This window comes from Balaenoptera musculus, chromosome 3 (genome assembly GCF_009873245.2).
Source record: "Balaenoptera musculus isolate JJ_BM4_2016_0621 chromosome 3, mBalMus1.pri.v3, whole genome shotgun sequence".
NCBI lineage: Eukaryota > Metazoa > Chordata > Mammalia > Artiodactyla > Balaenopteridae > Balaenoptera > Balaenoptera musculus.
In genome coordinates, this window is record NC_045787.1 from 152,387,258 (window position 1) to 152,409,009 (window position 21,752).

The window sequence follows — 21,752 nt, forward strand, 5'->3', positions numbered from 1 at the left end:
CACTGTGTATAGAGAATTAATGTGACCCTCAACCACTGCTTCGGCCTCCTGGCTTCTCCCCAGGCAGGTATGGGGCCCAGGCCATATTCCAGAGGTTCCCAACACTTAGTCTCTCACAGGAGGTGGGAGTTCAAGACCCCTAGGGAGGATGGGGACGTGGAAGCTGCTGATGCAGGCTGGGCAGGGCCTGTGAAGACCTGCAGCAGCAGAGGAAACCTGCTCTGCAGGTATAAACAGCCTGGGTCCAGGTGCAGGACATGTGTGCTCAGGCCTGGGCTGCAGCAAGCCTTTGGGTTCAGAAAGCAGACTGTGGGGACACGGGCAACAGGCTGAGCCATGAGGACCCCTTAGCTTTGCAGCAGGAGCTGATCATCATGTCCAGCGTTTGCCCCCAACACAGGGTCACTCTTATTTGTACTAAAAGATAACATCTCTGTGGCTGTTTTTTGGTTTTAAACTTAATAGCTTTATTGAGGCAAACTTACATACCATAAAATTCACTTGTTTTAAGTTACAATTCAATGATTTTTTAGTAAACTTAGAGTTGTGCAAACGTCACCACAATTCAACTTTAGAATATTTCCATCACCCCGGAAAGATGCCTCCTGCCCATGTGCTGCCAATCCGTGTACCCTCCCCCAGCTCCAGGGAACCACCAATCTATTTTCTATCTCTTTAGATTTTATGGATGGTTTTAAAATAACAATCTCCATGATTTTACCTTGTTTACAACTGCTGAGTCACTTCTCGATAAATGCAGCAAAACAACATCAAGGAAACTGAACAGCTGTTTTCTTTCTTAATGACAACAACAACAAAAAGTCAGTAATGTAATTTCCTTTCCAGTATTTACACAAACTGACTACATGCTTTGTCATAAATTAATTTCAAAGAATTTATTGCTAGAAAGACTACGTTCTTGGGACTTCCCTGGTGGTCCAGTGGTAAAGAATCCGCCTTACAATGCAGGAGATGTGGGTTCAATCCCTGGTCAGGGAACTAAGATCCCACATGCTGCGGGGCAACTAAGCCTGCACACCACAACTACTGAGCTTGCGTGCCTCAACTAGAGAGCCTGTGTGCTGCAAACTACAGAGCCCACGTGCTCTGGAGCCCACGCGTCCTGGAGCCTGCGGGCCACAACAAGAGAAGAGAAAACCTGCAAGCCACACTAGAGAGACGCCCACGTGCCACAACGAAAGATCCCGCATACCTCAACGAAGATCCCGCGCGCCACAACTAAGACCTGATGCAGCCAAAAAAAAAAAAAAAAGACTGTTCTTGGTCATAATAAAATTAAGTAGAGATATACATAAGAATTCCACAAAATTGGCAGAGTCAAATTGATTGTAACCAATTAGAAAGATTTAAATAACTTGGAATTTTAAAATATTTATTTATTTGGCTGCATCGGGTCTTAGTTGCGGCACGTGGGATCTTCGTTGTGACATGCGGGATCTTTCGTTACAGAGAGCGGGCTCTTCGTTGCAGCGCACGGGCTCAGTAATTGCAGCACGCAGCCTTAGTTGCCCCGTGGCATGTGCAATCTTAGTTCCCCGACCAGGGATCAAACCCTTGTCCCCTGCATTGGAAGGCAGATTCTTAACCACTGGACCACCACCGGGGACGTCCTGGAATTTAAATAAATGTTTTATATGCCATGTAGAAGTATAAATTTGAGAATATACCAAAGAAAGTAAACATAAAAGAGGACACTATCCTTTTCACGTGATAAAAGAAGGTACAATAAAATAGTACTTTCATCCATTATTTAACCTCGCATGATAAAATGTTTAACAAGAACAGTAACACTAAATAATAAATGGATAATAAAAATAAAGTTTTAAATATATTTGTGTTCTGAAAGTAAACATAATTGTATATTTTAAAACTCCTTACCAAGTGATATGTTGTACCAAACCATTCAAGTCATTCTTATAATTTCCAAAAAAAAATATGTATATGAATTTTTAAAGGATTATATGTTTATTGCAGAAAGGAAGAAAAAAACAGAAAAGTAGAAAAACAATTTTTCCTTGTATTTAAGACTACTAATTATTTTGGTGTTTCTTCCCTATATTTGTCTTTTTCAAAGTTGAACTCATACCACGTGTGAAATTTTTATTCTTCTCTTTTCATTAACCACAAAACATTCTTTGTAGTTGCCAGAAGCTCAGCCACAATGAGACATGTAGAGATAAACAAAAACCACCCAAATGAGAACAGGGACCATTTATCCAGAGCTTGCTATAGAAAAGAAGACAGTCACCATTACTTGCGTTTGGCAGAGACTAAAATGTAGTCAGAAGAGTGGAAAGGCCTTATGGTGAAAGCAAGGGAAGGCTTCAGGTGTGCTCTGATTAGAGGCTGCTAGTGGGGAAACAGGCTGGCTAACCAGAAGCAGGATATTTTATGTAATTGGTTTGGGGAGCATAATTGGCGTTCTCTTGGTTGGTCCTGAGATGAAGTGGGGAGGTGCAAAAAGGAGGGCAACTGGCAGTCATTGACCAAGTCCTGACTGCTGTAGAAGTTGTGGTTTGGGGGGTGATGAGGGAGTCTGGTCACTCTCTCTTCACATATTCAGTCTCAAACATAATTTTTTAAATTAATTTGTTTTTTTCTAATATATGCTATTGTGCAAAATTTGGACAATATTAAAAAGTTTAAACCATTTATAACCCTTGCCCGTGCACATCTGGAAATAAATAATGCCTGGTTTTACCTGATATTATGTACACTTTGTAACCTCCTTGCTTCCCAACAATACACATGCCAGCATTTTCACTCCGAACTCTTTGTAATGGACCTGCATAATGGTCCATTCTTTAGAATACTTATTTCCATTTTTTCCTGTTATACTTCAGTTAACACTACTGCATAAACAATAAATCTGCGTGATTCAGATTATTAGGATAGAGATAACTGCCAGGTTGTTTTTCCCTTTTACCGTTCTATCAGCATCCTTGTCAGGATTGGGCGTTTTTAATTTTCTTTTAAGATTATTTATGTTGTCAGGCACGTGGGAATGTCTTGGCGGGCTGGCGTTAAGGTGAGGTTGGGACATGAGGGGTGCAATATTTTTCCTCTGTGCCCAGACTGGGACTTGGGCTCCACCTTTTAGAGCGGGTCTTCCTGGGGACTGCAATAAGGACTGATTTCGTTTTCAACCGCCAGGCGTCTCCGTTTCCCTCTCTGAGAAGCGTAGGGTTGGTGAACTGCCTATTTTCCCAGGATTCTCGGTGCTCCGGCTCAAACGTTAACTAACCACCTCTGACCAGAGGTCCTGCAAATTCCTACCGTGGGCCCCAGGGAGTGGGCCCGAGCAGGGAGGCGCCCTCCGGCTCCCTCTCCCCGACTTGAAGAAGCAGAAGAAACTGTACCAGCAAAGACCGGACCCCCAGCGGCGGCTGGAGACCCAGCCCTTGCAACTTCAATCTTCCCAGGGAGCCCAGGCGGAAACGCTGGTTTGGATAGAGGCGGGAACTGCTTCGGGCTGAGACAGACAACCGGTGACCTGACTGACGCAAACCCCAAACAACGCTCGACTGAGCAGCAGAGATACGGCCCGAGTCCTGAGGTCGCCAGGGCTCCCAGCTGACCGCCGACTAACGCTGTGCTTCTCCGTGGCCCAAGTGCACACTAGAGGCGAAGCTCGAGTGGGCCCGAGCGCAGGGCGCACGCTCTCCAGGGGCGGTGCCGGAGACCAGAGGGGCCCCAGTGCCTGAAGCGGGCGGAGCCAGGGCGGACAGGGTAGCGCGGCGCACGCGCGGCGGCGACGGCGGTCGCAATGGCGCCCCCTCAGCGGGTTCGGGTGTTGCGGTGCTCCTGCTGCCGCCTCTTCCAGGCGCACCAGGTGGGGCCTTCCTCTCCTCAGAGCACGGGGATGGCGGGCGGGACGAGGTGGGGCGCGGGGGCCAGACCTCCTCCCCCAGGCGTGGGCACCGTCTCGTGCGGTTGCGGAGTGTGTCTGGGTCCCGGACAACTGACGATGTCTGTCCTGAGAACTAGGTTTTATTGATGTCGCTTCTCCATAACGTTGTTCTGGCTTTTTTCGTTTTTTGCTTGGTGGTTGTAAGATTCGCAGAAACCAGGCATAATGGTTTCTGCCGAGGCGGCCTCGTGAACTCTATCTAGCGGGTGGTCGGGCACACCAGGTTGAGGGTAGAGGATAGCCTCCTTTATGCAGAGCCTAGCCCCCAAAATGGCTCTTTCTTCATTTAAATACAAGGGAAGTGATAGTTCTAAAAACTGAGGCACGACTGGGCACCCCTGCTGGCACTCTTTGGCTCTGACCGTAGTGAGGGACTCGACGCCTACTCAGAGTGTAAATAATCTCGCGCCTTTAAACAGGATAATCGAAGTTTCTAAAACGTATTGCTTCCCTGACTCAAGACGTAAAATAGGTGATGTCACTTAACCTGTTCTTTCCTGAATCACGTTCTGTCTCCCTGCTTGATGCTGTCAAGGTGGTCATTGTATCCGCTTCTGGTAGTCCCCTGCTAATCTGCTGTGCCCTGAAGAAGGGTAGCATCAAATTGCATACAAAATGTATGTACAAACATACAAAATGTATGTTTAAAAGCCAGTAAGAGGCTGGGTATGCACCTGTAAGTTCGCTGTAACTTTGTAAGGGTCATTTTAGGGGCTTAGAAACTTTTTACTTATTTCATTTTTTTGGTTCTAGGAGTTGAGAATAAATGGGAATCATTTCCACTTTTAAATTATTATATATATAATGTAGTTCGTATTCTCATGGTCATTTTCAACTCTGAAAAGTGATTTGAAACCAAGTGGGAAAAGAGGGTTAACAGTTAAATTCCAAGTCGGCTGTGTATCAGGCAGTTTCACACATCTCATTTAATTTCAACAGCCTCTGAATTCTGTATCTTCATTCCCCAGAGCTAGCCAGTTACTGTGTGTCCTTCCAGAGCTTTTATTATTTTTTTCATGCATTTCTTACCTGCATATGTACCTGTAGAAGATACACAGTATTTTTATGGTGTTTGAAGGTAGATGCTGAGAAGTGGAATCTTAGGATATACCCACTTAAATTTGTAATAGATGCTGCTTGTCCTCCTTAGAATCCTTTTAGGTACTTCCCCCAAAGCCCTGATGGTTTTTGTATTAGGATCATATTAATCATGTTAATTTTTATGAATCAACCGAGACATCTTTGTGATGTTTAGCATGGCATTTCATTCCATCTCTTAAAACAGTTTTGGTGCCCCTTGATAACATTTTCTTTGTTGCCTTTACAAATGGATTTCTTTCTTTAATTATCTCTTCTAAGTAGATGTTTGCTTATAAGCTATATTAATTTTTGAAGATATATTAATTTTCTACCTAGCCCCTATATTAGATTGTCTTACTGGTTTTAGTAGTTTTTCATGTGATTATCTTGAGTTTTAAAGAAATAAATCATATCATCCATAAATAAGGATAGTTTTTTTTTTTCCTTTCCATTTTCATACCTCTTGCTATGTTCTCTTTTCCAATTCCATCAGTTAGTACATCCAGAAAAAAATGGTAAATAATAGTGCAGATCCTTGACTTGTTCTTGACTTTCATGGGAATGCTGGTGGTGATTCTGCAGCTTTAGAGCTGGATGTAAGGCAGTTTATTATGTTAAGAGAGAATCCATCTAGTCAGATTTATCGAGAATTGAAATATGGAATTTTTTTTTGAGAACCACAGATAGTAGAGATCTAATTTGACTTTGTTTCATATGGATAGCCAGTTTCCCAGAACCACTTATTAAATAGTCTCTTCTTTCTTCACCTTTATAATATACTAAATTTTCATACATGTGTTGGTTTGTTTCTGGACTCTTTATTCTTTTCCACTTATCTCTTTATTATTTCTGATCCAGTTTCACCTGTTTCAAATAATTACTTTAGCTATAATTCTGAAATTTCATTGTAGGTGAAAAAGAGTCTCAAATGGACATGCAAAGCTTGTGGAGAGAAGCAGTCATTTTTGCGGGTGAGTCCCAAGCAGCAGAGTGTCTAATACCCATACCAGGAAGCAGGTGGGACCCAGCCCTGCAGAAGCATATTTCTCATGGAACCCAGTGTTCCATTATTGGCTCAAGTTCATTAGATATAGCGCTCCTGCTCCCTAAGATCATCTTCCTTCAGGAAGCGAAATGAATGGAGCAGTGCCTGGAAAGCTACCTTCCTTTTTTTATTCAGTCAGTAAGTATTTACTGAGTAACTTCTGTATGCAGGCATGGGACACAATGGAAGGTAAGACCATGTTGTTATTGCCTTCACTGATCTGCTCTTGTGGAACAGGAAGAGAAACTAAAACACACGTGTAATTTAAAACTAGACTGAGCAAAATGAGAGGAAAGTACAGGGGTCTGTAAGAAGATAACTGAGTAATCAGACCTAACTGGGGATGGGCAGACAGCTGTTGGTAGATGCAGGGGTGTGAGAGGGGGCAGGCAGGGTGTGAAGGTAGTTAGGAGAAGAAAGAGCATGTGGACTGAAGGGAGCATGTTGTAAATGCTCTCATTAGCCCAATTTTTTCACCCAGCATCACAGTTCTTTTCAAGTCCATACTTACCGACCCACCTGATCTCTAGTATCACGGTCCTCATTGAGCCCCTTGTTCGCCTGCTCCAGCCCTTGATGCCACTTCTCCAGCCTCATCTCATCATTCTCCTCCTTCAGCCGTGGGGGCTTTTCCTTCTGACCTTGAAACAGTCCAAATCTGCTTCCCTCTTAAGGCCTTTGTGCTCATTGTTGGGGCTTCCCCTAGTTAATCTCATTACCCTGATCAGAAATATAGGCAAGTGTGTTTATGTGAGTATTGTCCACCTGAGACTGTAAGTTCCATAAGAACGGAGGCTTTGCCTATTTTACTTATATACCCTTTTTAAAAAAATTGAAGTATAGTTGATTTACAATATTATGTTAGTATCAGGTGTATAGCAAAGTGATTCAGTTATACATATTTTTTTTCTTATTCTTTTCCATTATAGTTTATTATAAGAAATTGAATGTAGTTCCCTGTGCTATACAATAAATCCTTGTTGTTTATCTATTTTATATAGTGTGTATCTGTTAATCCTGTACTCCTAATTTATTCCTCTCCCCCTCTTCCCCTTTTGGTAACCATAAGTTTATTTTCTATGTCTGTGAGTGTGTTTCTGTTTTGTAAATAAATTCACTTGCATTATTTTTTTAGATTGACATATAAGTGATATCATATGATATTTGTCTTTGTCTGACTTGCTTCACTTAATATGATACACTCTAGGTCCGTCCATGTTGTTGCAAATGGCAATATTTCCTTCTTTTTTATGGCTGAGTAATATTCCATTATATATATATGTGTGTGTGTGTCTATATACACACACACACACATACATACACTCCATATCTTCTTTATCCACTCGTCTGTTGATGGACACTTATATACCCTTTTTTGTATGTTTTGCTGATATACTCTTGGCACCTGGCACAGTGCCTGTCACATAGTCAGTGCTTGCTCAAGTAATGTTTGTTGAATGAGTAAGTGACAAACCCCACATTGATGGGCATTTAGGTTGATTTTAGTTTTCATTGTTATGAGCAACTCTGCAGTGAAGCTTCTTACAAATACCTCTTTCTTCACTTGACCAATTATTTCCTTAGGACAAATTCCTTGAAGTTAAATCAGAGGAATTCTTTTGGCCAAGGTTCTTTTAGTTGCAAATAATAGGGAAAAAACACTTCAGCAAAATTTAAAATGTACTAGCAAGGTAATGGGGTATCTTGGGGGGATCCAAGGGAGGAGCTTCATCCTTGACCCCTTGAAGAACCAACCCTAAGAACTGAAAAGCTGCCAACAACACAAGCATCATCTTTTCCCTCCCTTCTCCTCCCTTCACCCAGTTTCTCCCTATACCTTCCTCCCTCTGTCCCTATCTCCTCTCCTTCCCTTCCTCTCTGTTCCCAGTTCACAGTAACATACTCCACTCACAGACCACAGAATCTTATTTCAAACCAACTGGAATAGCTGAGTCCCAATTATAAACTCCTGGGAGAAACAAGCTGATGGACCTGGTTGATTCAGATGTCCACCGCTCGTCCAGTCAGTTGGGATGGGTGGGAGTGGGGACAATTTGGTCATCTGTCAGTAAGTATAGCTGCTGAGGCCTACCTTGAGATTGGGTCTCAGAAGGCAGGGGCTGGCTTATAGCTAGCGACTACTGCTTGTTTTAGATGTCAGCATGTATTTCTGAACTCCTGAGGAAGCTTTGCCTTCCTCTCAGCACCCCCATGCTTGTGCAGTGGTATATGGCTTTTGACTAACTAGGCCACAGTAACAAACAGACACCAAAATTGTGGTGGCTTAATGCAATAGAAGTTGTTTCTCTTGCTCTTGTAACACTCCTGGGAAAGATTGAGATCAGCAGGGCAGCTGTCCTTGGTATGGTCATCCGGGGACCCAGGCACCTGTAATCTTGAGGTTCTGTTATTCCCTGAGGCTTGTCTCCCACGGCCTCTTGCCCCTCAAAGGAGCAAGATCAGGGAGGAGCTACCCAGGAAGGATCTGGAAGTGGCTTACCTTCCACTGGGAAGAACCTAGTCTCATGGCCACACCTGACTGCAAGGAAGACTGGAAAATGTAGTCTAGTCTGCTCCCAGATGAGGGGAGAATGCATTTCAGTATTCAGGAAGCAGTCTCTGCTATGCAGGAGAGCATACACCCTACCGGTTATGCCAGACATAAGTTGTCAGTCATTTTAGAATTTTTTAAAAAATTTATTTTGTTGACGTATAGTTGAATTACAATGTTGTGCTAATTTCTGTTGCACAGCAAAGTGATTCAGTTTTTTATATACATATATATATATACACACACACACATACACACACATTCTTGTTCATATTTTTTTCCGTTATGGTTTATCACAGAATATTGAATGTAGTTCCCTATGCTATATAGTAGGGCCTTGTTGTTTATCCATTCTATATATAATAGTTTGCATCGCTAATCCCAAACTCCCAATCCATCCCTCCCCCAACCCACTCCCTCTTGGCAACCATAAGTCAGTTATCAGTCTTTTTAAACTTTGCCTTTCCCCTCTCCAGTTCCTTTCCTCCCATTCTCACTTGAACTTTCCCCAAACGGGATTTCACTCCCCATCAGTCCACTAAAATTGCTCATGTCAAAGTCAGCAATGGTCTCTATGTTGCTAAAAATAATGGTTGGTTCTCAGTCCTCAAGTGACTTGACTTATTGGTGACATTTGTCAGAGTTTGTCACTTCCTCCTCCTTGAAGCATTGTCTTCACTTGGACTTCCAGTCATCCTGCTCCTGGTTTTCCTCCTATCTTCCTGGCTGTGTTTCAATCCTCTTTGCTAGTTTTTTCCCATCTCCTCATCTTCTAAACCTTAGAGTGCTCTGGCACTCAGTTTTTTGACCTCTTGTCTAGCTACACTCATTCCCTTGGTCGTCTGAGATGAGACAATCTGACAATTCTCAAATGTCCATCTCAGACCCTAGGCCTGCCCCTGAACTTGTGTATGCTTCCAACCACTTACCTCTCTGCTGGATATCTAACAGGCATCCCAAACCTGTATCCCAAAACGAAGCCCTCACCTTACCCTCACCAACCTGCTCTTCCCACAGTCATCCCCAACTCTTAAGTGCCAAGTCCCTCTTTCTAGTTGTTCGGGCTAAAAACCTTGAACTCATCCCTGACTCCTCTTTTTCTTTTACACTCTTCATCTGATCCATCAGCAAATTTTGTCGGCCGTACCTTCAGGATATACCCAGACTGTGCCCACTTGCTACCACAGTGGTCTGAGTTGCCTCAGTATTTGCTGCAACCTCCTGACTGGTCATCTGCTTCTGCCATACAGTCTCAGCACCACAGCTGAAGGGTTCTACTGAAACATATGCAAGATCATGTCAGACCTTCCAGGTTAGAGCAACATTCATGCTCCTACAGACAGGGCCAGGTTGGGGCAGGGGGCTATGTGAAATGAAAATGTGGGGCCCCTTTTCAAAAACAGAAAAAAAACTGCTATTAAAGGTACTAGAATATTAAGCTTTTCCTTTCTTTCATGGTCTCCTGACTTTTCCTGATGTCTTTTGTTTACTAGTTTTAAAATTTACTATTTAATATCTTCCTCTGTAAAGAAAAACTAACATTTAAAATTGTGCAACACCATTTATATTGTGCAACACCAGTTATAAATGCAAAGAGCATTTAGTACATATGCGGAACATATGCAGAATAATATAAGAGCATTTGGTGTATACATAGAATCATCAAAGTTGCACAATTTGTATTTTGTAGCTCATACATGCCTACATATTTCATTCCTACCATAACAGTGGAGATGTTGCACAAAATTAACTATTTTTACTTCACTGCTTGATACACGCACATTCTACCCATACTCAACCTTTAGCTCACTGATGAGTAAGGAAGTACTGAGAGGAAAAGGAACTGGGAAAGATTGCCCTATCTTTCCCTTTTTTTTCTGTTATTATTTTCAGCATAGGCTATTCCAGGGAGGTAACAGGAGTAAGAAAAGATATGACACGTTTCCTTGGTTGTTCATGTTTTTTAGAATACCCTTGCCTCCTTTCTGCAACTGAAGCAAGTTCTGATTCCAGTGGAAAGCCCAGCCTCTCAGGCTAAGGTTGCCCCCCACGTACTTTTGTTGTGCTTTACTTTGTGTTTCTGTAAAGAAAGTTCTAATGAGGAAAAAATAAGTAATAAATGTTCTCTTTTTGGGAAAAAAAAAAAGACTTGCACACACCGTCTGAACTTGGAGTCTCACTGAACTCCCACACCTTGTGAGTTCACTGCGATTCTGTGCTCCTCAGTCATCAGGCATGCTGTATGCAAAAGGAGTGACAAGAAACAGTGGACACATTTGGTGTCCACGACTCACAAATATGCTTCATTATCTCGTCAGACTTTACTTACACAGTACAAGTTCAAAGATTATTAAGAATTTCAAGATGGAGACAGCAGAGCAGATCTCATGCCTATAAGGCTGACTCTGCCTGTAACAGGGCCTACACTCTCAAACCTCATCTACTGTCTTCCCCCTAAACCATTCAGCTCCAGCCACTTGGCCTCCTCACTGTTCCTCCAAAATGCCAGGCTCAGGGTCTTTGCACTCTTTTCCGTTTCATTGCTTCTGCTGAATGTTCTTCCCCCAGGTATCTACGTGGCTTGTTTCTGCCTATCTTCCTATTTTGTGCTCAGATGTCACCCTCTCAGTGATCCACTCCTTGACTCCTTGAACACACATATAAAATTGTCTACTGTGTCCCCACTCTGCCCCACCCCACTTCATTGCCTTACTTTCCTCAGAAGCACTTCTCACCATCTGATGGCCATATAGGTGACTTATGTGCTTATTATCTGTCTCTTCTCACTACAGTGTGAGCTCCATGATGACAGTAGTGTTTGTCCATTCCTGTATCGTGTTGTCCTTACCTAGTTCAGGGCCTGGCACATAATAGGTGCTTAATAAATTTTTATTGAACAAATGAGTGACTGCTAAGTGAAAAAAAGTATCTCATCTATTTTATATTCTTTTGATTATGAGTGAGTGAGGTGTATCATTTCATATGTTTATTGGCAATTTGCGTTACTTCTCTTCTGAATTTCTTATGTTCATTAACCAATTTGTATGGGATTTTGGGTTGAGTTTGGCTTTGATATATAAAGTTCAGGGTGATGGTGGGCAGCCAGATGGACTGAAACTATTAGTCCCTGAGACTGTTAGTTTATAAATCCCTGCAGAAACAGCAATCATTGTTTGGGTTCCTGCATGGTGCTTTGGGTCTTGCAAAGTACAGTTTTATCCTCCCTGGGTTGCATCTCTAATGGATCTATTTCTCAGCATTCTGTCAACACTTTTTAAACTTGATATTTTTGTTTGTTTGTTTGTTTCTCAGGCTTACGGTGAGGGCTCTGGTGCTGACTGTAGACACCACGTCCAAAAATTAAATCTGCTGCAGGGACAGATTTCAGAGATGTCACTCAGGTATAGTAATTTGAGGGAGGCATGGTTATCTTGCCCTGTTTTTATCTTGAGTGGGTGGTGGAAGTCTATGATGGAGAAATCCCTTAGAGTTCCGTGTCTTACAATATGGCAATTAGATATTGAACAATCTTCCCACTGAAATTAATTTAAAATGCCAGCCACAATATTTTAAATGCACTGAAGAGATGACAAGAAGGTAAGTAACCATCAGAGGCCAAAAATGAAGCAAAAGCCAAAATCCAGAGAATACGCAGCTGGGCTGCTGAGGCGATTGAAACCTGTTGCCCTTCAGCTTCCATGCATCTGGGAGGGAAGCAGGAGACAAAGACAAAGCCGAGGGTCTGTTCACTGTGGGAAGGTCCATAGGAGACCACCACATAAAGCTGAATCCCCAAAGGACTACACCCTCAGCATACAAGTGAACTAGAAATGCACCCCCTCCGTAGCAGGGACCCAGCCTGTGTTGACCTTGGCACTGACTGAAGCAGGGAAATACTGCTCCAGGATTTTATAAGCACAAGGAATCTGTCACATGGCCTTTAAGCCTTTTACACATGCTGTGTGAAAAGTCTCAAGCTGAGAACTTATTTTTTTATTTTTTTATTTTTTTAAAGAAATTCACGTTCTTTTATTTATTTATTTATGACTGTGTTGAGTCTTCGTTTCTGTGTGAGGGCTTTCTCTAGTTGTGGCAAGTGGGGACCACTCTTCATCGCGGTGCGCGGGCCTCTCACCATCGCGGCCTCTCTTGTTGCAGAGCACAGGCTCCAGACGCGCAGGCTCAGTAATTGTGGCTCACGGGCCCAGTTGCTCCGTGGCATGTGGGATCTTCCCAGACCAGGGCTCGAACCCGTGTCCCCTGCATTGGCAGGCAGATTCTCAACCACTGCGCCACCAGGGAAGCCCAGAACTTATTTTTAAATTGTCCCAGGAAGCAGAGGTAAATGCAGCTCCTTTTTGGAGCAATACATCTTCAACCCAGGCATCAAAGAATTCCCACATATAAAATTCCAAGGAGCATATACCCAAAGTTAAAAATCATTTAACTTACTTAAGGAAGTATGTCAACATGAGCAAAAGACAGCAGAAATGACAGAAAAGTCAGACCCAAAAAGAGCAGAATACATAATATTTCATGTTTAATATATTTAATGAAATTAAAAGAGGGGAGTTGCTAATATGAGGAGCAAGAGACTTTAAAAAATAACCAGTTTTTAAAAAAAACAACCAAAAAGTTTGTAGAAATGAAAAGTATAGTCATTGAAATTAAAAGTTTAAAAAAAAAAAAAAAAAAAAAAAAGTTTAGTGGACCATTAAACAGATCAAGTGCAACTGAAGAGAGAATTAGTGAAATGGAAGATCAATCTGAAGAAATTAATCACAGTACAGCACAGAAAGACAAAAAGGTGGAAAATATAAGTTCAGAGACATGAAGGATACAGAGAAGAGTTCCAGCAGGAGACAATAAAGAGAAGGGGACAAAGGCAATATTTTCAGGGAAATGAACAGAACATTTTCCAGAATCAAAGAGCTTACATTCTTAGATTCAGGAAACACAGTAAATCCCAAACTAGATGAAAACATTGTGTATGTAGGAAATCCTAATGAGCCTGTCTATACAAAAGCTACTAGAACTAATAAGTTAATTTAGCAAGATCACAAGGATACATGGTCAACATACAAAACTAAATTTTATTTTTATATAAATGCAGTAAACAGTTGGAAAATAATTTAAAAAATCAAATACCATTTATAATACCATCAAAAAATAAAATACTTAGGGATACACATAACCCAAAAATGTGCAAGAAATTTTCAGTAAAAACTACAAAACATTGCTGAGAGAAATTAAAGAAGATCTAAATGAAGAAATATGACATGTTCATGGATTGGAAAACTCAATATTGTTAAGATGTCAGTTCATCCTAAATTGATCTGTAGAGTCTGCCATTAGGTTCCAATCAAAATTCCAGCAGTTTTGGGTTTTTTTTAAGAAATTGAAAAACTGATCCTAAAATTTATATAGAAATGCAATTGCCAAAACAATTTTGATAAAGAAAAAACTGGAGGACTTCTACAGCCTGATTTCAAGATTCACTATAACACTATAGCAATCAAGATGATAGTGTGATTTTGCTGAAAGACTAGACATATAGATAACATCAGAAGGCAAATGAAGGGACTTCCCTGGTGGTCCAGTGGTAAAGAATCCGCCTTACAATGCAGGGCACATGGGTTCGATCCCTGGTCAGGGAACTAAGATCCCATATGCCGTGGGACAGCTGAGCCCGCGCACCACAACTACTGAGCTCACACGCCTCAACTAGAGAGCCTGTGTGCTGCAAACTACAGAGCCCACATGCTCTTGAACCCGCGCACCACAACTACAGAATCCACGCACCCTGGAGCCTGTGCGCCACAACTAGAGAAGAGAAAACCCACACACCACAACTAGAGAGAAGCCCATGTGCCACAAATGAGACCCGACACAGCCAAAAATAAATAAAATAAATAAATAGATTCAATGAAAGATGAAAAAGCAAGTGCATAAACAAATAGTGGTATTTTCATACAATAGAATACTAAGCAACAAAAACAACATGGGCAAGCCTCAAAAACATTGCTAAGTGAAAGAAATCAGACACAAAAGACCACATACTGTAGGGATGAGTGGTATTCTGGGGAGCGGGAATCACCTACAAAGGCATGTAAGGGAACTTCGGGGTGATGACAGTTTTCTATATCTTGCTAATTATATCTCAATAAATTTTCTATATCTTGATGGGAGTAATAGATTCAAAGATATAATTTACCAAACTCATCTAACTGTACACTTAAATTGGTACATTTTAGTGTATATTAATTATAAATTATACCTCAATAAGTTAATTTTAAAAGATAAAAAAAATCTGCCCTTAGACACAACAACATAATGAAATTGCAGAACATGGAAGACAAAGGGAAGAGTTGAAAAGTAGCTGGAGAGAAGAGAGATCACCTACACAAGCACAGTAGACACCCAGCTTCTCAGGGGTAACATTAGAAGCGAGAAGACAGACCATTACCTTCATATTGCTGAGAGATGTTCTGTAGTTGATGGAGTTGAGTTCCTGAATCATAGTACGGTGAGCAGAGTTCTGGCTAGTAGCTGGTAGGACACTGCTCAACTGGACATTGGAGTATCGACCATGTGGCAGGGTAGGTGGTTCATATGCGTGATCTTATTTCATCTTCCTCATCACCCTGTGAGGATCATTGGCTTCTGTTTACAGATGAAGAAACTGAAGTAGAGGTGCCCACATTTGGTAGAGTTGGGGTTCTCATTGTAGTTTTCTAGAGAGAGCTCCAATCTGATCATGTGATGTAACAACCCTGTCTGACATGGGTGGATGTGGCTTTGGCGCTAACCTTCAGTCCTTGCACTATGAATGTTTTCACTGGCCATCCAGCCCTGCTCAAGGCTGCAAAGTTTCCAGCTCCTTACTCTGCTTTATGTGGTAAAAGAGCCCTGCTGTCCCTGGGAGGCTGGATGAAGTCACTGTGACACATCAAGCTCAGTAAATGCCTTCTCTTGTAGTGGTTGAGATATAATACAACTGTAAAGACACTCATATGACCCTATGCAATGGGGACATCTCCATTGCTGATGGGAGGGACTCTGTGCTATCAGAGTTCAGCTGACATTAGTCTCTGTGTTCAGGCACTGAGAAGGGCACATGCACACGTATTGTCTCATTGATCTTCACAGTGACCCTTGCAATATTATCCCCATTTGTAAATAAGGAAACTGGGATATACCCAGAATCACACTGCCAGTGACAGCCAGTCATTGGCAAAGCCATGACGCAAACTCTGGTCTCTGGATTAAAAGTGCCACTTCTGCCCTGTGTCACTTTTCCTCTTGCTCCAAGTAACAGATGGTCCCTCTGCCTTCTGAACTGCTGGAAGATTACCAAATCACATCGAAAAAACAGAGATAAGTTCTAAGTTCCCCTAAACAGGCTTTGATATCCACGTCAAGTCCGTGCATCTTGCTGTTCCCATCTTGATTGTCCTTCATCTTCCTGGTCACTTTACAAAGGACAACTGTACAGTCTTTCCCTAAGGTCTCTGGAAGAATCCAGAAATGCTGACGAGGAGGAAAATGCACGTCCTCGGCAGCCTGCGCCTGCAAGTCTGCAGGTAAGCCAGCAGCACCATCTCAGCCCAGCTACCTGAGCCGGCTCTGTCACAGAGGGGGGTTCCATTTATTCATTCATTCCCCATTTGTTCAGCAAATGCTTGTTGATGTCACCGAATGATGAGCACTTGGCTTAAAGCTACAGGGAACACAAAAATGAATAAACCTATCCCTTTCATAAGTGTGGAGACAGCAGTGTAAAATAATGACAATACTGTGAAAGACCTTTTTCTTCAGGCTGCTTGGTGAATTCTTCTGAACTTAGCTTGAACTTCACCTCCTTGTGGTTCTCCCCTTGTCCCACAGCACTCTCAGCACACCTGTGGTAGGGAAGGCATGCTATTGTAAAGTGCCTGGGTTTCCATGTTCCCTTTCTCCAGACTGAGCCCCACAGCAGGGCTCACATCCAGTTGTTCATTCCCAGGACCTGGCTAAAGTAGGTGCTCAAACAGTGTTTGGATGGGCAGTGCGTGTAAGAGCTTGAGTGACTGAGTAGGTGACGCCATTGGTACATCCAAGTTGCCGTGGGTACGCGGAACACTGTGTCCTGCCAGGGACGGGGGGAGTGGGAACAACTGACAGGCTCCCTGGCAGAGCCCCACCTCTGCTCACAGAATCACACTGGCAACGCCCACTCTCCAGGTGCTCTTCGTATTTTTATTATATCAATAAATAGGGGAGATGCTCGTAAGCACACTAACACATCAGCTCTTGCATATTTGGGTCTGTACTTCCAGTTTCTTTACTTACAGACTTAATCTTTCATCATTCCTTCTGTAAGAAACACTTGTTTGCATCCTGGAATTTTCACTTACATCATATCTTCTATGTTGCTATATAGCTTTCAATTCTTTTCATTTCTAAAAAGTACCTACAGAATATAGTGGATATGGCAATATTTATTCCTTTCTTATTGGGCATTTAGGATGTTTGCAAACATTTGCTACTATAAATATTTGCTATTATTTGTAACACTTGGAACATCTTTATGCCTTTGTGTTCATTTGGAACTACTGGGCCAGGGAGTGTGGACATTTGCAAAGTTCTTGGTAAAGTTCTTGTGACCTGCAGCTTTCCCAAAGTGTGTGCCAGTGTGCTCCATTCAAGATATCTGTCTCCCGTTACCTTCCAATCAAATTCCTTTCCTGGTGGCGGCATAGACATGGGTCCTGAGGCCCTTAGGCCTCGGAGTTGCACTGGAGATTTTCAGTAAAGGTGTCTGCTTTCCAACTCTGAGAATAAACTTACTTCCCAATCCTGTAGGAAAAACTCCAGCCCTCAAAGAACCGCTGGCTGAAGTATCTGGAAAGGGACTCCAAGGAACTGGAGCTGGAAGAAGGAGGAGTGTGTTTCAACAGGCAGCCCTCATCCAAGAGAGAGAAGCCAGACCCTCCCTTCAGTACAAGCCTGCCTAGAAAAAGGTGCCAAGCTAGTAGCTGATCCAGCCCTCACCCATGCCCACCTCGCTGACCTACGGTTGGGGGGACTGACGAGCGGCTTCCTGTGGCCAGCAGGAAGCCTGAGGGATGTGAGCCAGCAGGCGCCATCACCGCAGGCCCTCTGGCCTGGCCAGGCACCAGGTGCAGCCAGTGCAGAGGTGAGGGCTAGGCAGGATTCCAGTGGGGGCGCCTTTTATGATGCTCACTTAATTCTGAACATCTAGACTGCACTGACCTCAGGGAAGAACTTAAGGGCAAGGTTGAAAAAGTGAAGTGGGGCCAGAGAAGCCGAAAGGCCTGGGAACCTTTAGCTGAGAGCAGGAAAGACCTGACTTTCATGGGTCTCTTCTCCAGTCTTTTTTTTTTTTTTTAAAGCTGATGTTTTTTTTTTTTTCTAATTTTTATTTTTTTACTTATTTATTTATTTATTTATTTATTATGGCTGCGTTGGGTCTTCGTTTCTGTGCAAGGGCTTTCTCTAGTTGTGGCAAGCGGGGGCCACTCTTCTTCGCGGTGCGCGGGCCTCTCACTATCGCGGCCTCTCTTGTTGCGGAGTACAGGCTCCAGACGCGCAGGCTCAGTAATTGTGGCTCACGGGCCCAGCTGCTCTGCGGCATGTGGGATCTTCCCAGACCAGGGCTCGAACCCGTGTCCCCTGCATTAGCAGGCAGATTCCCAACCACTGCGCCACCAGGGAAGCCCCTCTTCTCCAGTCTTAATCTGCATTTCAGTGAGTTTTCTTCTTTTAAGATTTATTTATTTATTTTATTTATTTTTGGCTGCATCGGGTCTTGGTTGCAGCACTTGGGATCTTCATTGAGGCATGCGGGATCTTCCGTTGTGGCACCCGGGCTCTTCATTGTGGTGCGCGGGCTTCTCTCTAGTTGTGGCATATGGGTCTTCTCTTCTTTATTTGCAGCGCGCAGGTTTTCTCTCTATAGTTGTGGTGTGCAGGCTCCAGGGTGTGTGGCCTCTGTAGTTGTGGCGCGCGGGTTCCAGAGTGCGTGGGCTCTGTAGTTTGCGGCATGTAAGCTCAGTACTTCTGGCGTGCGGGCCTACTTGCCCCATGGCACACGGGGTCCTAATTCCCGTGTCCCCTGCATTGGAAGGCGGATTCTTTACCGCTGGACCATCAGGGAAGTCCCTCAGTGAGTTTCCTGAGAGACTGCCTCATCTAGATTAGGATGGCTCTTCCGGGGCAGATGCTATTGGGAGGTAGATTCCAGTTCAGAATAAGAACTCTCTAGCAACTACAAGCTATAGAGCAGAGAAATGGACTGCCTTAGATGTCATTAGGCAACCTGTTGTTGGCAGTGGGGCAGAAGCTGAGCAGCCAGTTGGGAAGCTATAAGGGATGGCAAGGTCCCTACCTGTGCTAGGTGTCAGACCAGGTGACCACCAAGTCAGACTAAGGGCCACTGTTCAATGGTAGAACTGGGTTCTTTTTTTTTTTAATTTTTATTGAAGTATAGTTGATTTACAATGTTGTGTTAGTTTCAGGTATACAGCAAAGTGATTCCGTTTTTTATATATATATATATACATTTATATGTGTATATATATTCTTTTTGAGATTCTTTTCCAGTGTAATTACAAGAAAGACTGGATTCTTGACAGCACTTTCCCTCTGCCAGGAAACGGAGCCAGAGCACAGTCCAGCCTCCATGCAGCCCTAATGTCCAGGACTCCAGGAACTGTGAGGTCACCTTGAAGTCCCTGAAGGTCAGTGATTGAGGACAGTGTCCCAGTGGCCATTGAGCAGATACAGGATTTTTAAATTGTTTTGTGGACAATTAAAGTATCAGACTTACACCCCCTAAAAGCCCAACTTCCCACGTGGGTGTCTTGTTTTCTGTGTCTTAAGCCAACTCCTTTCTCTGGCCTGCACTGTTTCCCTGCCACGCTCCTCCTGTCACTGATGTTAACTCGGGGTCAAAAGGGCAGCTTGATGCCTTGGAGGCAATCAAGGTTGACCAGTAGGGCTTTTCTGCATCAGGACCGTTCCCTTCATTCTGTATGGAGTACCGGGTCTTTGTCAGACTGTTCAGCTTGGGACCTGCCCTTGGTTTCTGAGGAACTGTCACCTTCATTTATCCAGGTGGGTTCTTGTGCATTTGAGGCACTCTCTTCACCTAGGACCTGCTCTTGTTCCTGATGCTTCAAACCTAGCAGACCTTCCAGGCCTCAGAATGCAGGTTTTGCTTTATGCCACAGGCACCCAGGCAGAGGAACCCTGCCAGGCATTTGTCACTGCCACGCCCCAACACAGGCCAGGGTCATCCTGGCCACCTTCAGACAGTAGTGGAGAGTGCCCGTCCAAAGCCAAGAGGCAGCGGTCAAACTCTGGTGTTGCTACTAACTAGCTATGTGACCCCCAGGTAAGGATGTGGCCCTGAATCTCCAAATTACAGAATAATGAGTGTGACAGTTACTGATGTACCAGTCCCTGGGCTAAACATTTTTTATGCACTAATTCTCACCACAAGCCTGTTTTGTTTTGAAGGTGAGGAACTAAGGCTGGTGAAGGTTCAGTTGAGGTCACAGCAAATCAGTGGCAGAGCTGGCAGTCTCGAATCACTAACAGCTGCCCACAGAGCCTCTTCCATACTGCCTGGGGGTGGTGATGCAGGGTCCCTCCTGTCATTGCTTTCAAATTCCTTTGTAAGCAGTGAAACCCAATTTTTTCTTATTTTTTGAATTTTAGAATTTTTTTTATACAGCAGGTTCTTACTAGTCATCCATTTTATACACATCAGTGTATACATGTCAATCCCAATCGCCCAATTCATCACACCACCACCCCACCCCCCGCCACTTTCCCCCCTTGGTGTCCATACGTTTGTTCTCTACATCTGTGTCTCTATTTCTGCCCTGCAAACCGGTTCATCTGTACCATTTTTCTAGGAGTGAAACCCAATTTTCAATGCATCCTTGTTTCCTGAGGTAGAAGGGAGAAGCCAGGCCTCTGTCACTGTCACATCCCCTGGGGTATTCTGTGCAGCCATTTCTACAGCTTCAAAACCCTGAACATGGTTCTAGAGAGACCTTCCCAGCTGCCTGGCAATGAGCACATGGTCTTTCCAGGTGGTCTCTAGGGCCCTTCCTGCTCACACCCCTCAGGCACTCCCTCACCTGATGCTAAGGTCCCCATGACATCCCCTGATCACATGAGACCATCTCCCTTTTTTGGGAAGCCTGGTCATGGAATTTGGCAGAGGATTTGGAGTGACGGAGAGGGCATTTATTTGCTGTGCTTTGCTAAACCTCAAAATCAAGGCATGTCCCTAGCCTGCCAGGCTACAGAATAGTAGACAGCACAGAGCAGAAAGTGTCAGCGCCCAGAGGTACAGTCAAGGACTAGTACAGGCACAGGACCCTCCTCTCCTTGTCCCTTGAGCCTGCTGGGCATTCTTCTGAATGGAGAACATGGCCGTCATCTCGTGTTTCCACTTCAGGACCACACTGGCCTGACAGGGAAGGTCACAGAAGGAAGCAGTCGGAAGGACTGGGACACCAGGGAGCTCGTCGTTCCTCGGGGGAAACCACCGTATCCTGCCCAGCACGTCAGGACCATGTCTCCTATGTGGGAACAATTTCTTCCGCCACTTGGAAACAGCTCACGTTTGGAAACGGAGCCCCTGACCCCCCTGCAAAGAGGCCCCAGGCCAGCCCGGGCAGCACGGGCTGAGCAGGGGACCCCCAGGACCCACACCCCAAGTGAAGGAGGCCTCTGCAGGACCCCTGGTGCACTCCAGCCCCCTCAGGCTACACACACTCCCACGCCTGGGCCCAAGAGGCTCTGCGGAAAGACCCCCGAGCAGTCAGGGGGCACAGGCCCTTGGGCAGAGGGTGGGCCCTTGGTCAAAGGGGTGCAGGAGCCTTCTTCACTCGTGCGACTGTGTGACCTCTTTAAAACCGGAGAGGACTTTGATGATGATCTGTGAATTGAAACTAATGTGTTACTAATGTAGACGTATTTGTTACGTGAGCCCTTCTCCACTTGATCTCTGTGCCACCGGAAACAGGGCTCCCCAAGTTGCTTTTAAATAGTAGGACTAAGGATGACTTATGGGAACTACCAAGAACCAACAATAAACATGACTATCAAACAGATCATCTCTCATT

At 43.9% G+C, this 21,752-nt stretch overlaps 1 protein-coding gene across 3 annotated transcripts; it reads left to right on the plus strand.

The window, feature by feature from the left end:
- The first annotated feature begins 3,275 nt into the window (after positions 1-3,275).
- On the plus strand, positions 3,276-21,733 carry LOC118892050 (MRN complex interacting protein). 3 transcript variants are annotated; one of them, XM_036846082.1, is made up of 8 exons: positions 3,276-3,853; positions 5,923-5,982; positions 11,920-12,008; positions 16,103-16,190; positions 17,452-17,609; positions 19,262-19,349; positions 19,624-19,725; positions 21,083-21,626. In XM_036846082.1, exons 1-8 carry the CDS (start codon positions 3,788-3,790, stop codon positions 21,569-21,571), a joined length of 1,140 nt encoding a protein of 379 aa, XP_036701977.1. In that variant the 5' UTR covers positions 3,276-3,787; the 3' UTR covers positions 21,572-21,626. The 3 variants fall into 3 exon arrangements, with proteins under 3 accessions (XP_036701977.1, XP_036701978.1, XP_036701979.1); XM_036846083.1 differs by having other exon boundaries at positions 16,115-16,190; XM_036846084.1 differs by lacking the exon at positions 19,624-19,725 and having other exon boundaries at positions 21,083-21,733.
- Positions 21,734-21,752: the final 19 nt, after the last annotated feature.

Coding starts and splice junctions, on each gene's coding strand:
- LOC118892050 (XM_036846082.1), top strand. CDS start 3,788: ATGGCGCCCCCTCAGCGGGTTCGGGTGTTGCGGTGCTCCTGCTGCCGC. Junction 3,854..5,922: donor GCCTCTTCCAGGCGCACCAG/GTGGGGCCTTCC, acceptor ATTTCATTGTAG/GTGAAAAAGAGTCTCAAATG. Junction 12,009..16,102: donor ATTTCAGAGATGTCACTCAG/GTATAGTAATTT, acceptor ACAACTGTACAG/TCTTTCCCTAAGGTCTCTGG.